Below are 14,902 nucleotides of genomic sequence, written 5' to 3'. Positions count from 1 at the left end.
TTTTTACCCAAGGGTCATACCCTGATGTCACAGATTTTAGGAGCTTTTTTACAATCTCTATCGTTTGATTAATTATTAAAATAAGGCCTAAAATTTCAGACTTTCGCTTTAATGAAACCCTGAGTGTTTGCCGGGGTGAAAGATTGGCTACCTTTAATTCACCTGTGTTCATTGTTGTTTGTTCTCGTGGCTTTGCGATGTTCCATATTTTTACTCAAAAAACTATTTGTTTAAGGCAGCTTTTTTTAGTGACTTAGACCGACCTGTCAACCCCTCCAAAAATTCTGAGAAGCAGGAAAAGGGTAGAGTGCTCCATATTTTACAAAATCTGGGGAGTGATGGTGAGTTGTGGGACATAGCGTTCGTGAATTTTGTAAAATGAGTGAGTACGGCACGTTAAGACTAGAGTATCTGGTATTACGAACATGTCTCAGGGGACCTAGGATCACATCTCTGATTCCTTGAGAGCAATGTCCGTAGTACAATCTATAAAAATTGAGATATCAGCGACACAGCGCCGACGAGACAGGTCTAAACCATAGAGATAGGAATATTCCTATCTCTATGATCTAAACAGACTTTGTGAATTGGATTTTATAATTGGTCTGCTTGATTTAGGTTGATTAAACTAAACGAGAATATCTTTTCCTCACTTCTCAGTTATTGCCAGTCCATCGGTCAGGAGCTAGGCTAAAATAGTTTTTTGAAGGAGAAGATGGGTGGCAGTCAAATTAAAATGAAGAGCTCAGATGTCATTAGCAAAAAAATATACTTCTAGCGATGGAAGATATCAAACAGCAGATATGATGAAACCGTGTGGAACGCCAGCATTCATCGACTGGGGAGAGGTAGCGTCAACTCCAATGGTTTTTGGACCTATATCAGAAAGAAAGCTCCCAATCCAATGAATAAGGGTGTACGGAATAACCCACAGCTCAACCCCTCCTAATGTTTTTGGACAGTGGGTGACCATCAAAAATGTTTTATGGATTTAAGCCTTTTTTTGTGCATGTCGACTCTCTTTGCTCTGCATTTTAAGACTAACCTGACTAACCATAATCGAAGCATTTCAAAGGTATGGATCGTTTTCATATCGACTATCAATCTAGAAAGTATGTCATGAAAACTCAAAGGAATGGGAAACAATTGACCGTGAACAATGGAACGTTATGCACCCTATACTCAGGGCCATCAAGAGATTTTGGAGGCACTGCGGTAAAACTGAAAGTAGACTGTAGAGGCCCAGAAATTTTTTGTAACCAAAGACAGTACATTTCAAATTATTTCCTGCAGCCATTTTTTTGCAATCGTTTAAAGCCTTTTACTTTTTTAGGCATATGTAACTATCGCTACGTTCTATTCTTAAAGTGGATATTCATTACTTTATGAGGCAATTTGCCCCCTGCCTCATCCCTTTCGGTGTGCAAGAGGCGTTATATCGCAAAGAGTGAGAGAGGCAAAGACAACACACTCATTATATCTTGTATGCTCTTTAATTGCACTGAGAACACATTCTTTTACTGATTACTAAAGGTTTCTTATATATTATATACGTTAACACGTGAACAGAACATTTATTGATGGGCTGCACGTGAGATGGCATGTACTTTTATTCACGTGTACTACAACCGATTGTCCTCCAGGCAGCAACAGCAACTTGCCTGAGGAAATGTGATTTTGCAAGATGGCGAGTTGGGTTAACTTTTCTGCATTTCTCCCTCTGCTTCTGGCGATAATAGCCTATTTTTACATCTCGAATAAAAACAATTTAGACTTTCTACAGAGGGTTGCAAATGGGCTGCTAAAAGAGGAAAGCAGTGTCAATGTCACAAAGGACTTGAAAGTTGCTGTTGGGTTCGGATCATGTATGGACCTCATCGTCGATGGAATTCCTTTGTTAAAAAAGTTGAAGATCAAACCTCCGGCACAGCCAGCTCATCATGATTCCATTGGCAATGAGAAGGACTTGGCTGAAGTTTTTATGTATTTCATGCGGGAAGGTGCTGCTGCAGAGTACGTTATAATCATCTTTCATATATTGTCGCAACCAACACATGCGAAGCGCTAGGCCACGTAAACAAAAGCGAACTCGTGCTAACAAGTAGCTAACAGAGAAGGGACCAGGTGTTGAATTCCAAGTGAAGTGATACATTGGCAGCCTAAATAATTTTCCAAGGCCAAAATTAAGTTCCGTCCTTGAATTCGATCTAAAGGCATCCTTTACCAACATTTTTCACGACTTTAGATAGAAGGAGGGTCACTGAAGAATAATTTTCACCTGTTAACGACAGCATTGGGCCGTTTAGGGGGGATGGGGGCTCTGCTAAGTTCAGTTGAAAATTTTGAATTTTTTGAAAAAATTTGAAAGATGGTAAAATTCCATATTTGATAATGCTAAATAGTAATTTGTAGCACCTTAAGTCCTTATTCTTAAACATACTTTGTAGCAAATTGTCTGCAAAAATATATGTTGTTGACCCAAATAGTTGTCTTCAAGGTGACTGACACAGAAAATGAACTTGACCTCAAATGCAAGCATATCGAACATAAACAACTAAGACATTATCAGTTTTTTAATATTCAACACAGTTTTCGAGTTATTGAGTGTCAAAGTTAGCTGTCAAACATTTTCCAAGCACGAACGAGTTTGCTAAAGCCTTCCGCAAAGTCCTGACTTCACAAATACCATGTTCAAATCACTTGAGCAGCATGACAGTCTGGAAGGCCTTACTTTTATGATTTTGTGGAAAAACATCGATACATTAATTGAGTAGGTTTTTGGCTCCATTTCGACAACCTGATTGGAAAATATATTATAACTCCTTTGCAAATCTTTCATAATAAGATTTGCAAGAGTATCATAGTATTCAACGCATCTGAGGCCCTTCCTCTGTCTTGCAGGACCCAGTGTGTGGCAGGCCAACAAATCAAATAAAGGTAGCGATAAATAAAATGGCAGGATTTCTAATTTTCTGGAAACCTAAGTAAAATACTTTTATTTTCTAAAATACAACTGCTGTTATCGGGGCTGCCCCCCCAACAAACAAAATGTTGTATCTTGGTCTTTGATCCTGATTAACTTCAATATGTGTTGTAAAGATTTCGAATTCAAGTCACCCTTTATCAGAATATTATTTTTTCAATCACATGAAATATTTTTAGGGTTTAAGAACCTCGTACAATCGAGTCGTAATTTCAACTACCCAGCTGCTGCACCCTTGTAAGTTGGATGAGCGGATGCGTTTGCAAACCCAAAACAATGTTCGTGATTGATTTGAATGTAGAAATAACATATCAAAGTAATAGTATTTTGGATAGATTCATGATAAAATGAAAAAATTTGAACATTTGTCTGCATGATTAACTTCAGAATTGAGAATTTCTTCGAGCAGCAAAAAATGCCCATCCCTTCCAAACTTGAATTCCCTCCTATCATAACGCAGTACCAACTAGCACATATCCTTTCGTACATTTCATTAGCCTCGAATTTTCATATATCTTGGATCAAAGGCTACATAGATCTCCTCGAATAGACTGAACAAGATGAAATGAACTGTCATGATTTGCTTTCAAGGAATAAAAACATGGTGTTTGTGAGATCAAGCGCACTGGGTCACATGAAATGCAGAAAATGGTCGAGCACTCAATGATAATTTCGTGACATTTAAAGTGGAATTGCATCAAAACGGACAATCATAATTAACCGAAAACTTGAAATTAAGATTCCATGCATTGTTTTTTGCATTATACAAAAAATAGTTTTGCATGTCAGTTCACCTTTAACTGAATTGCTCATAGAGCAATCTTATTATCAAAACATGATTGACATCAAAGCAAGTTTCAAAAGTCAATAATTCAACTTTAGATGGCATTCGATGGCTTTCTTTTTGCCCAATTGTTTACTATTAATTTAATTGACCTGAAGATATCTGTTGGAGCCTCTTAACCCATTTGATAGTGTTATTCAAAAAATGTTTTTAACATGTTTCCAAAACCCATAGATATTGGCTAGCCTTGTAATGGTTTCTTTTTTACTTTGTAGGCGTTTCACTGATCCAGCCACGTTTGAAAAGATTTTAAAGACTGCCAAAACTTTGCCCAATGTTATTTGGCGAGCTGGTGGTAATGCCCCTATCATTGGCAAACGTCTATCCTTAGAAGGTGCCAGCCAAGTTTTGATAGCCTCAAATGCCAGTAGTGACTACAGATCATTTTTTCCAGATAATGTCAAATTCCTAGGTGAGGCAGATCATCAAGATGATGTGCATTTGATTCTAGAATTTAAGGTGGGAGATAAATGGGGTAGTTATATAGCCCCACGTGCAAACAGGTTTGTAATTCACAGTGATGCAAACAACCCAAAGCTTCGATACATCGAGCCATTTGGTACAGCAATCAAGTCATTCAATCCTGACCTGGTCATTGTAAGTGCATTGCAAATGCTGGACAATTATCCATTTCAAAACAATGAGAGAGATCAACGCATGCAGACATTACAAGACTTTCTTGAAAGCATCGACAATATGCCTGTGCACTTTGAGATGGCATCATTTTCAGAAAAAGCAATGATGAAGTCCCTCCTAAAATATGTGGTGCCATTTGTTACATCCATTGGCATGAATGAGCAAGAGCTGCCAAATTTAGTCAGTATGCTAAAGTATGGGGACATTGTTACCGTTTCTGATGCTAACCCAAGAACAGCCAGAGTCTTGGATTCAATGCGTGCTTTGTACTCTGAAATGCAGGAAAAAAGTCTAAGGGGATTGGAAAGAATACATGTGCATACATTAGCCTTTCAAGCAATTTTGACAAAAAAGTCTTCAAAATGGAAAAACAGCCAGGCTTGTGTGGCAAAGGCAGCACTTGTTGCCAACAGATACATTTGTAACAAAGAAGAGATTGATACATCAAAAGCAAAAATATTAATGGATGAGTCATTTGCAGCAAGTTTAGCTGAAGACAGCAAGCGCATCCCATTCAACCCAGATCATCCTGTATCATGCTGGGATGAAAGGGACTATGAAATCTGCATTGCACCAGTTTTAGTGTGCACAGAAATATATCAGACAGTTGGTGGTGGAGACAACATATCACCTGCAGGATTCCTTCTACAGCTATCCTAAGTAGATGTTTCAATACAACTCAAAATCCATGCACCTTAGGGACTTTTAATGTAGGTAATTTTGGGAAATGTGGGCTGGATAATTTTGTTAAGATGAGGGTTCATCTTTTAGCACTTAGGAAACAACTAAAGACTATGGGTATTAAATTGGATTAGCTGTATTTGTTATTGGAGGCCTAGCATGACTGTTGAAAGTTTATCTGACGATTTATCGTAATATTGATTGGTTAGATAGGGTTATAAAGTGCTCTATTTATAACCATTAACTAAAGATGTCAAACTGCAAAATAGATACCAACCTGGCAATGGTCATTAGCAATGAGTAGAACAATATTTTTTTTCTACTTTAAACTGTTTTTTAGATTGGCGTACCTCATGGAATATCCCGTAGTAAGAATTTGGTTTCAGTCTCATGCAAAGTCATGCAAATTCAATGACAGAAAGATACATCACAGTAAAACCATTTTTTATCATAGACCAATGATTTGATTTTCCTTTTGCGATCAAGATTTTACAAAAAACTATGAAAAATCAATGATTAATATATTGACACAGTTCTGATGATGACTTATTATGACACAGCATGTCGGTTTTAGCATTTCATGGTTGTGAGCATTTTGTTATGATAGAATGTTAAAAGAAATTTTGTCAAAACTGCTAAAATACATTTAAATTTCTTTTTATCATCAAGTTTTAAAGAAATTGTCAAAACTGCTAAAACAGAGACATCAATGTTTGATAACCTCCTAAAAAATTGACCCAACTTTGTCATGTTTGTGGGCATTTTTCTTCGCTAATTGTAGGTATGAAAGTAACATGTGAATCAATGATTTCCTTGTAAGAGGATTGTCCCAAAAGTAAAATGACCTTTAGTTATTGTAATTTATCTTAACAATATCAATGCTATTTTTTGTTTTACACATTTTCTTTTGGATTGCATTCAATAATCTACCTCAATCGTATATAGAAATTTAAGATTTGCCTAATCTAAAAATTTGGAAAATATAAACCAGCAAAAATTTCGAATATATCCAGCCAGGTTTAGGAAAGCTTTTTATTTGTTTTATGTTACCTTTGGAAAAAAACAGATCAGGTAAATGTTATATAAAGATTATCATTTAAACATTGTAGATTATTATTAATCTAGAAGCTATCAATGTATTTTTGTTTCTGAAAAGGGAAACTACTAAGCATATTTTCTCATAATTACGCAATGCTAAACAAGATCACAAATAATGATGTTTATAAAAAGGCTTCTTAATATTCCGGTGATGACATACCATGTCTTGGAAACAAATCGACAAAACTCTCGAACACCATAGACAAATCGCTTTTTGCAGGTGTTATGCATGTGCATAAGATGCAAAATTTTGAAAGCCAATGACCCTTCAAATACAGTGTAAATGGATTGTAAATGCTGGTTTGCCTCCGCCAAGAATGAGTTGTTTCAAATATCAATGTAGGGCCTCCGATTCTTTTCTGGGGTTTTTCAAATTCTTTTCTGGGAGTCCATATATGCCGCAGTTCTAGGATTGCTAGGGCCCATATCAGCAGGATTTTTTAGGGGCCACCAAGAATATTTCATTGTGTCCTGATGTGCCACGCCACCCCTGCCTATAATTCACCGTTATCATTAAAGTTTTAACTAATAATTCTCAGCATAAAATTCAACCCATTTACTGATCCATCTACACTTTAATATTCTTTATTATAGATAATGAAACTTGCAAATTATTTACACTTGAATTTCTTAACATTTGTTTTTAAAGCCATTAATAGACCCCTGTTTTAAGTATTTACTCCTAGCTCTTAGGTTTATAGGTTACGAACTCATCAGGCTACAAGGGGTGATCTTTTCAATTTACTTGAAGAATTCCCTGCCCTAGGGACTACAAACTGTTTTGAATGAAATTTTTGCAATACTCTTCAATTTTTTTCATATCTTTTAAAGCTTATTTTATCGACTCGTGTGGTTAATGGGTTCGTAAGTCTCTCACATCCCCTTGATTTATCATTCTGAGCCTCGACAGTTTATCATTTTATCTAAATAGTCTTATTTTCTTTGCTGTAATTCATCCTATATGCAATTTTATGATGTCCTTTGCTTTTTAAAGCTGTAGTATTGTAATTGTTAGTACATTGGACTTACTATTATGTATTTTATTGTATTTCAATTGTTTAAAATTGTATGTAGGGTGGATGAATAATTCCATGCACTGAAACAGTAATCTCAATTGCCATGGATGTTTTTCTATTTAGTCCTTTGTCGTTTTCTGCGAAATCTCTTATTTATATCTAGCAACCAATATACATGTACGTAACAGCTAATTTTTCCAAGCATGGTAATAAGAGTAAGCAAATAAAGTCACTTCTACTTCTATATAATTCTTCATAAATATGTTTTTGTTAAATAAACAATCTAATTTAATTAATTTTCTCTTATCTTAGAATTCACCATAAGCATGCTCCAAAATATACTACATTAAACAAAGTCGTAATGATTAAATTGAATGAAAGCCAAATTTAGAGGAATTTTCATAGCTTCTTGAAAAATGGTGCTCTCCCAGTAGGTAGACTAATCCAAGAAAGAATATCCCCTTAATAGGTGGAATGAAAATTCACATTTTGCTCCTGAAAACCCAGGATTTATTTCAGGTCCAACCCCAAATTTTAATTCCGCCAAAATTTGGGAAAAATGCGTAATTGACCCACCTAATCTTGTTTTGGAGCAATCATTTGCGCAAAATTACCGCAAGATTTCGCGTGTAATAAGTAGTGTTCTTGGATAAAAAAAATCGCTACCTTGATCAGTTACTGCTACGGAGGAGCCTTGTTTTGTTGAACGTGGAACCAAGATGGCTGCCTGGTACAATCTCTTTGCCTTTCTGGCGTTGGCTGGTGCTATCCTGGCATATATGATTTTGAAGCAGAATTGGGAAGCTCAGCATATGGAGAAAGTCATTAGAGGACTAGAGAAAGAGGAGAAAAGTGCTAATATTTCAAAAAAATTTCGCGCAGCAGTTGGGTTCGGATCTTGTATGGATATTTTCGTGGATGGTTTGGCAGTGTTTGAGAAACTTGGTGTGGCACCTCCTGAACATGCTGTCCATCACGAACTTATTCGAGATATGTCGTCCTTTGCTGAGACATTTGCATACTTTATGGACGAGGGTGCTGCCTCTGAGTATGTCTTGTTAAATCTGATAAAATAATAATTTTATATATTACATTTTCTGAAAGCATTTTACACATTCACATGCCACTGGCCCATTCCCTGTTTTGTTTACAGTTCACATCGATTACCAGATCAAATCTGAAATCAAATAAGACCATTACTATACGGTAATCATTTTCTGAGAATTGCTTCCGAGTAAGTTTTTGTTCCATGCGGTATTTTGAATGGAATACGGTAAGGTTATGATCATAATGAGTGATATTGCAAGCAAGCAAGATTTATTTGTTAATGCAGGTAAAGGTTCCGGTAGCTTGTAACTGAAGTTGACATGAAGCCTATGCCCCTAGACTGGTATTTTAGAATTAATACCATGGGTACTCATTTTCTGACCTCACAAGAATGGACTCCACTCCTTTCCACATCCTGCTGGAATGATCTTTCAAATATCTTTGGTGAGAAGAGCCTCTCACTAATACATTGCTGGAGTAATTTGGTGCTTTTTGAATCTTTAAGTCTGGCCCAGGGGCATGTATCCCCCAACTTTTCACAAAAGAGGTAAGGACCTTATTTGCAGTTCACAGGGGTGCCCCACATTTCCTTTACATGCCTCTCTTCAGTTTTAAATTGCTTTCTACTTCTATGTTCAAACCTGTGGTGCTCAGATCATGAGCCAAACAGATTACAAGTATTTTGTTCTGTCTATCTTCCAGGAAGGGGGTTATTTGGCTGCCCCATAATACTAGAGATAGCAAGATTTGATATCAACAGTGTTAATGATGACAACAGTATGTGAAATGAACAGACAGGGAAGAAAACTTGCCAGCCAGATTCATTCAATAACATGCCAGACTGGAAACTTTATTTCTTGCGCAGACATGTTTAAATTGAAATCTTGAGACTGCGTGCCTGAAATCATACAGTTTTAGTTATTAATAACATTAAATGTTATTTTCTAGGAATTTTTCACTAAAAAGCATTCAGATGTGCGGGTGGGCAATATATTGTGGTCCGTAACAAAGCTTCCACTCTGGATAGCATGCACAGGCAAGATCTTTCTTGGACCACCACCAAAATTTGTCAGCTGCACCTGCTTCTGAAATCTTTTTATAGTTTTACCAGTGCCAGTAATTTTAGAAAGTTTTTTAAGGTGTATTGCCAAAGAGTTTGTTATAGAGAAGCAATCTCTGCTAATCTAAAACGGGTGGTCCTAAGAATTTTCTGGATGGTACAACCTGAAGCCCCTCCTCTTCTACTGTCAATTCAGATCTTTTCCTAGACCCAGTCTGTAAAGTAGCTAACAAAAGTAGCTATCTGCAGCTAACAAATGTTTCATGAGAAATCATGCACTGGATTTGTAGCAAAGGCTTAGGAAGTTATCTTGTATTCTTTGTTTTCTTTTTATAATCAGAAATCTGAAAGCTTAAATGTGGGATATTTATGAGGAACATGACAAGATAAAAAAATATTTTGCGCAGACACTATGGCAAATTCTCAGTATTGCACAGGTGGAATGAGGGATGAAAACTAATCAGGGGGAAGACGTTCTTTACAGTCTGGCCCTGGGTCCAAGTCTCTAACACTCCAAAATTTACTGTATTGTGGACTTCCTCATACCAAAAGCAAGGAAAGCTAATTTCCTTACGACTACATAATAGGCTTTACACCAGGACTTTAAAAGTTGATGAAATATAGAAATAATGGCTCAATCTAACACTAGTGGGTCAGTCTGTAAGAAAGTCCACATCAGAGATAACATTACATGGTATACACCCTTGTGAAGAGATCATTGGTCAAACAAACCCTCCAGCACTTTTTATCGTGAGAATTTTGAATTTTTACAAAAAGCAGGCCTTTTACATTCAAATTTTTTGTGACTTTTCAATGGAGCACACAAGACAAGTTGGATAGGCATTTGAAATTATAAATCAGTACAATTTTGAAAAATATGGAAAATTAATCAATCACATATTATGTATCAAACAATTTGATATTTTTTGACCAACAGGTAATGAAAGTAAAAAAAACTAGTTCAGTAAGCAGTGTTGTCAGTACTAAATTCATATTTGAGGGGCTGCTAATTCAGTTGATTTCCATTCAGTTCTCCGTAATTAAGGAAATTGAGCACAGTTCAACAATTATTTGGGTAGGACTGTTCTCCGTAATTAAGGAAATTGAGCACAGTTCAACCATTATTTGGGTAGGAGTCACAGCCTTTGCTTCCAATGGCCTTGATTAGCACTTATTTATCTTCAATGTATTTTCACAGCATCACTGCTGTTATTCCCACACCCTTTACTACTTTTTCAACACTGTTTGGCACTTATATTTTTACTCCCTTTCTCAGCTTTCTTGCCCCTTCAAGATTTTAAATATCTTTCTAAACATCATCAAATTTTCTCAAAATTTATTTGAACTGTCATTTTTGATGAAGTTATTTTGATATAAATCTGCAAAATGTGGGTTTGTTTGGATAGTGTTACTTTAACTGAGCAACATAAAATTTCCATCTCTTTTTCTGCAATGATATAAAATAATTTTTCGAATTATCAAATAAGAAAAATGATGCATTGCGACTTGGCTGGCTCTTCAATATAAATCATGTTGATTAATTTTTTTTAATTGCTGCCTTGTAGAGTCTACTATGAGATTAAGTATGTTGCTCTAAACAGCCATGTAGCTCTCTAAAACTTTCAAATGTGAATGAATCTTGCTTTTCATTTTGCCACTTATCTCTCTCTTCTCTTAAGTTTATGAGAGAAGAGACTTGATAAATAATGAAGGAATTCAAATGTTGGTTGATTTCTTATTTCTCAAAGTTGTTGATGAGCAAAACCTGATCACAAATCTGATAGGAGTAAAGCAGTGACGTATCAAAGTTTTAGGCGTGTTATTTGATAACTAACGGCCTGACCAAAAAGGGCCCCAGTATTATTTTTATTTCCATGTTTTGAAGACTTTGCCCAAGTTCAATTCATTTTCAAAAAACTTTTGAATTATGTCTACTAAAGCTTTTGTAACTTAAGCCCCCAGCTAATGAGAAAGAAGTCTCGTTTTTACATTTTTCTATTGTGTTTGACATGCTCTACAGCATTGGATGGGACTTCTTGCTGTGCGTAACAAGGGGCCCCGTCTCAGTGTTTTTCCTTAGGGTCCAAAATGCCTCCGTTACGCTACTGAAATACAGACTGATTTTTTGAAAAATTGTTCATTTTTTGCCCTCTTGCTTGTGTTACAGCTTGCATGATTATCCAGTATTTTTCTATTTCTTTCAGAAAGTATACAAACCCACTATTCTTCAAGAAGATTTTAGAAGCTGCGAAAACAGTTTCAGGTGCACGTTGGGCTCCAGGGGGAAACGCACCTGTTATAAGTCGAAGATTATCAATAGAAGGGGCTGAAGAAATCCTAGTTGCATCAAATGCAAGTGCAAAATACAAAACATTCTTTCCGGAAAACGTTCATTTTCTTGAAGAATCTGACCACAAGGATGACATCCATATTGTTCTCGAATTTAAGCTAGGTGAAGTTTGGGGCAACTACACAGCTTCAAGAGCAAATAGATTCATCATACATAGTGACGTCAACAACCCAAAGCTACGTTACATAGAACCTTTTCAAGAAAGACTCAGAAGCTTTGGGCCTGACCTCATAATTGTCAGTGCTTTGCAAATGCTTGACAACTTTCCATTCAAAGGTGATGAGCGACAACGACGAATGGAGGTTCTTCAAAAAATGCTAGAGCCTTTGTCAGTCCCAGTGCATTTTGAAATGGCATCCTTCTCTGAAAATGCAATGTTAAAAGCATTGTTAGATTACGTCGTTCCCTATGTAACATCACTGGGCATGAATGAACAAGAACTACCAAATTTGGTCAGCATGTTGAAATACAATGAAGTTGTCAACATAGCAGATGCCAGTCCTAGAACTGCAATTATTCTTGATCTGATGCGAGAGCTTTATACTACTTTGAAAAAGAAAAGTAACAGAATCGAAAGAATCCATCTTCATACTCTAGCTTTCCAAGCAGTTATAACAAGGTTGGGTACACCCTGGAAGAACACTCGAGCGGCCATTGCAAAAGCATCATTAGTTGCCAATAGATATGTTTGCAACACTGATAATATAGATGTAAAAAAATCGAAATTGTTCATGGATGACTCTTTTGCAACAAGTGTAAAACCTGGCAGTCGTCGTATATTTTTCAAGCCTGAAAATCCAGTTTCATGTTGGCAAGAGGACGATTATGAAGTCTGCGTTGCTCCTGTTCTTGTATGCACTGATATTTATCAAACTGGGGGGGCTGGAGATAACATTTCTCCATCAGGGTTTACTCTTTCGCTGTAGGTTAGTAAAAGATTAATTGATATATATTACGGTCACTGGCTTTTTGGGCAAATGATTTTATGAGATCCCGTGTGTTGTCTGACAAATTATATTTCGGTAACTTGGTACCTTCAATCTATGGTTTATAAACACATTGAAGTTTCCAAGTTACTGAAATATAATATATATTTTATTTTATTGATGCACCATCCCTATACCTTCGTTAGCTTAATGTAATGATGATGCCCGTTGAAGAGTGGATTAACAGATGGAGAGATTGGTCAAATTATCCGTTGCCCATTGTCTTACGCTTCTCACCCCGATAAATGTTATTCAAATCTCAAGACTGGAAGAAAACAGTGTTTTATGTTTTTGCAAGTCATAAACTCTGAATTGTGCCTTTTTTTACAGTCCCAAATGATTTTGGATGTCGATTATCTCCACATCAGTGTCTTGAATGGAAAATTAGACCACGAATTGGCATTTGGAACTTATGCCCTTTGCCTATTGAAAAGAGTCATTGAGGGTTTGAACAAATTAACTAATTGATGAGAGGACGGAGAAGGGTTCCTTTTTAATGTCCCTAAAAAGAATGCGAATGGCTACAGTGTCTCTTTTTCAATACTTTAACTTTGTTTTGGGTTCATGTTCCAGTGATAATGGGGCAATAGCAATTGCTTAAATCACTCAGATTTGGGGGCAACTTCTTTCACTATATAGTCCCCAGATAGTCCTTCACTATACAGAGCCTAAAGTTGCAAAAGAAGTAAACAAAGGTAGCAGCGACAAGTGGTAGCAAAGAAGTTGCCCCTCTCGATTTACCGTTTACAGAATAAGTAGTTGTTTACGGTATAGCCTACTCACCACTCTCAAGTTTCAATGCCTGTCTCTTATCTGAATAGCAATAAAGTCAAACAATTACACTTGTTTTTATCAATGCATAAACATAAGATAACCCAAAAATATTATGTATTTACCTTAATATTTGCAAAGATATTGATTTGCAACGGGTTTACTTTTTCCGAATTTAAATCGTTTAAATGGTTTTTAGAATTGGCTTTTTAACAATGATCGTCATTGAAATATAAATTTAACAAAGATTTAAGTAGAAGTTGAAAATTAACAAAATGAATTCAACAAATTAACAAAAGCGGGAAAATTAACAAAATGAAGTCTTTATTTAAAATATCATTGATGAAATTTTATGAAACCTTGTGTTTTTCTGCTGTTTCTGTCAGAATTTGTATCAGAATTTATTGAGAATCGAAACAAGCACTGTAAGCTGGGAGTACAGTGTATATCTTCATTAGAGGTTTTTTTACATGCTGTTCTTGCTACAAAACGTTATCAAAGTATAGACTGCTACAAAAGAAGCTTAATGTCCTTTGTAGAATTCGTGGACTTATGATACAAGATAGGGTATTAGAAATTTTTGGCTGTGAAAAAGCTAGAAGATAACACCTGCAGTTTACTATTTGAAATTTCATATTAATAAAAATGAATTGTCAAGGATTAAGAAGCTTAGAGAAAACAGGGGTAGCATAATATCGTAAGAGTTTACCTCCAGGGTTGCCAGATGGGATTTACAAAAGAAAGCCAGAATTGGTAAAAAACTCTGGCTAGAAAGCCCAAATAAAAAAGTTCCCCAAAATACACTGCGTACATTTCCACGCATGTGCCTTCTAGATAATTTCCAAACTCAAACAAGAAACTGAGAAACTCCCTCCTTCAAATATTTATTTTGCCAATCGTTAGGTTAGCTGATAATATTTGACATTTGGGTTTACACTGTGTAGTACTGCTCTTTCAATTCATAATTTGTTTGTTACTTGAGGTGTTCAAGTTTAAGTTACAACAAAAGAGTGACCTTACGACTTCTGCTAGAAAAGTCCAAATTTAAGCAGTAGGCTCCTCCACTTACCCCCCTTGTTCTTTTCTTAGCACCAAAGCCTGGTTCAATTGCTGTTGCTTTGTTTTGCATTGCTTTGAATTATGGGCCATTTTTTCGGCTCCTTGGAAAGAATTGTAGATCGTTACCCCTCGAAATGTCACCACTAACAATAAAATAATTCTGCCCAAGAGTGATCATGAAGTTTATCAAACAGGGTGTTTTGCACAAAATGAGCCAAAATTAAAGGACATCTACCCAAAATAATCGATTTTCAAGTGTCACAATCAAATCCCCTGAATACTTTCTTCAAAAACTATATAACTAGAAAATATGTCAAAAACAACGTTTCAACAACCGGAAAGGTTTTTAGCACACCTCTAATTCGATTTTA

General features: G+C 36.0%; 2 protein-coding genes across 2 annotated transcripts; both read left to right on the top strand.

The window, feature by feature from the left end:
* The first annotated feature begins 1,639 nt into the window (after positions 1-1,639).
* Positions 1,640-7,380, top strand: LOC135690267 (ADP-dependent glucokinase). Its single transcript, XM_065207781.2, has 2 exons — positions 1,640-2,013; positions 4,043-7,380. Exons 1-2 carry the CDS (start codon positions 1,685-1,687, stop codon positions 5,121-5,123), a joined length of 1,410 nt encoding a protein of 469 aa, XP_065063853.2. The 5' UTR covers positions 1,640-1,684; the 3' UTR covers positions 5,124-7,380.
* Positions 7,381-7,943: 563 nt separating this feature from the next.
* LOC135693827 (ADP-dependent glucokinase) lies at positions 7,944-13,830 on the top strand. Its single transcript, XM_065212411.2, has 2 exons — positions 7,944-8,306; positions 11,570-13,830. The coding sequence occupies exons 1-2, from the start codon at positions 7,978-7,980 to the stop codon at positions 12,639-12,641; spliced, it is 1,401 nt and encodes a 466-aa protein (XP_065068483.2). The 5' UTR covers positions 7,944-7,977; the 3' UTR covers positions 12,642-13,830.
* The last annotated feature ends 1,072 nt before the right edge of the window (positions 13,831-14,902 follow it).

Source organism: Rhopilema esculentum, chromosome 10, assembly GCF_057945365.1.
Source record: "Rhopilema esculentum isolate cy_ngs chromosome 10, ASM5794536v1, whole genome shotgun sequence".
Lineage (NCBI taxonomy): Eukaryota > Metazoa > Cnidaria > Scyphozoa > Rhizostomeae > Rhizostomatidae > Rhopilema > Rhopilema esculentum.
The sequence above is the reverse complement of the archived record's forward strand: the minus strand, read 5'-3'. Positions and strand labels throughout refer to the sequence as shown.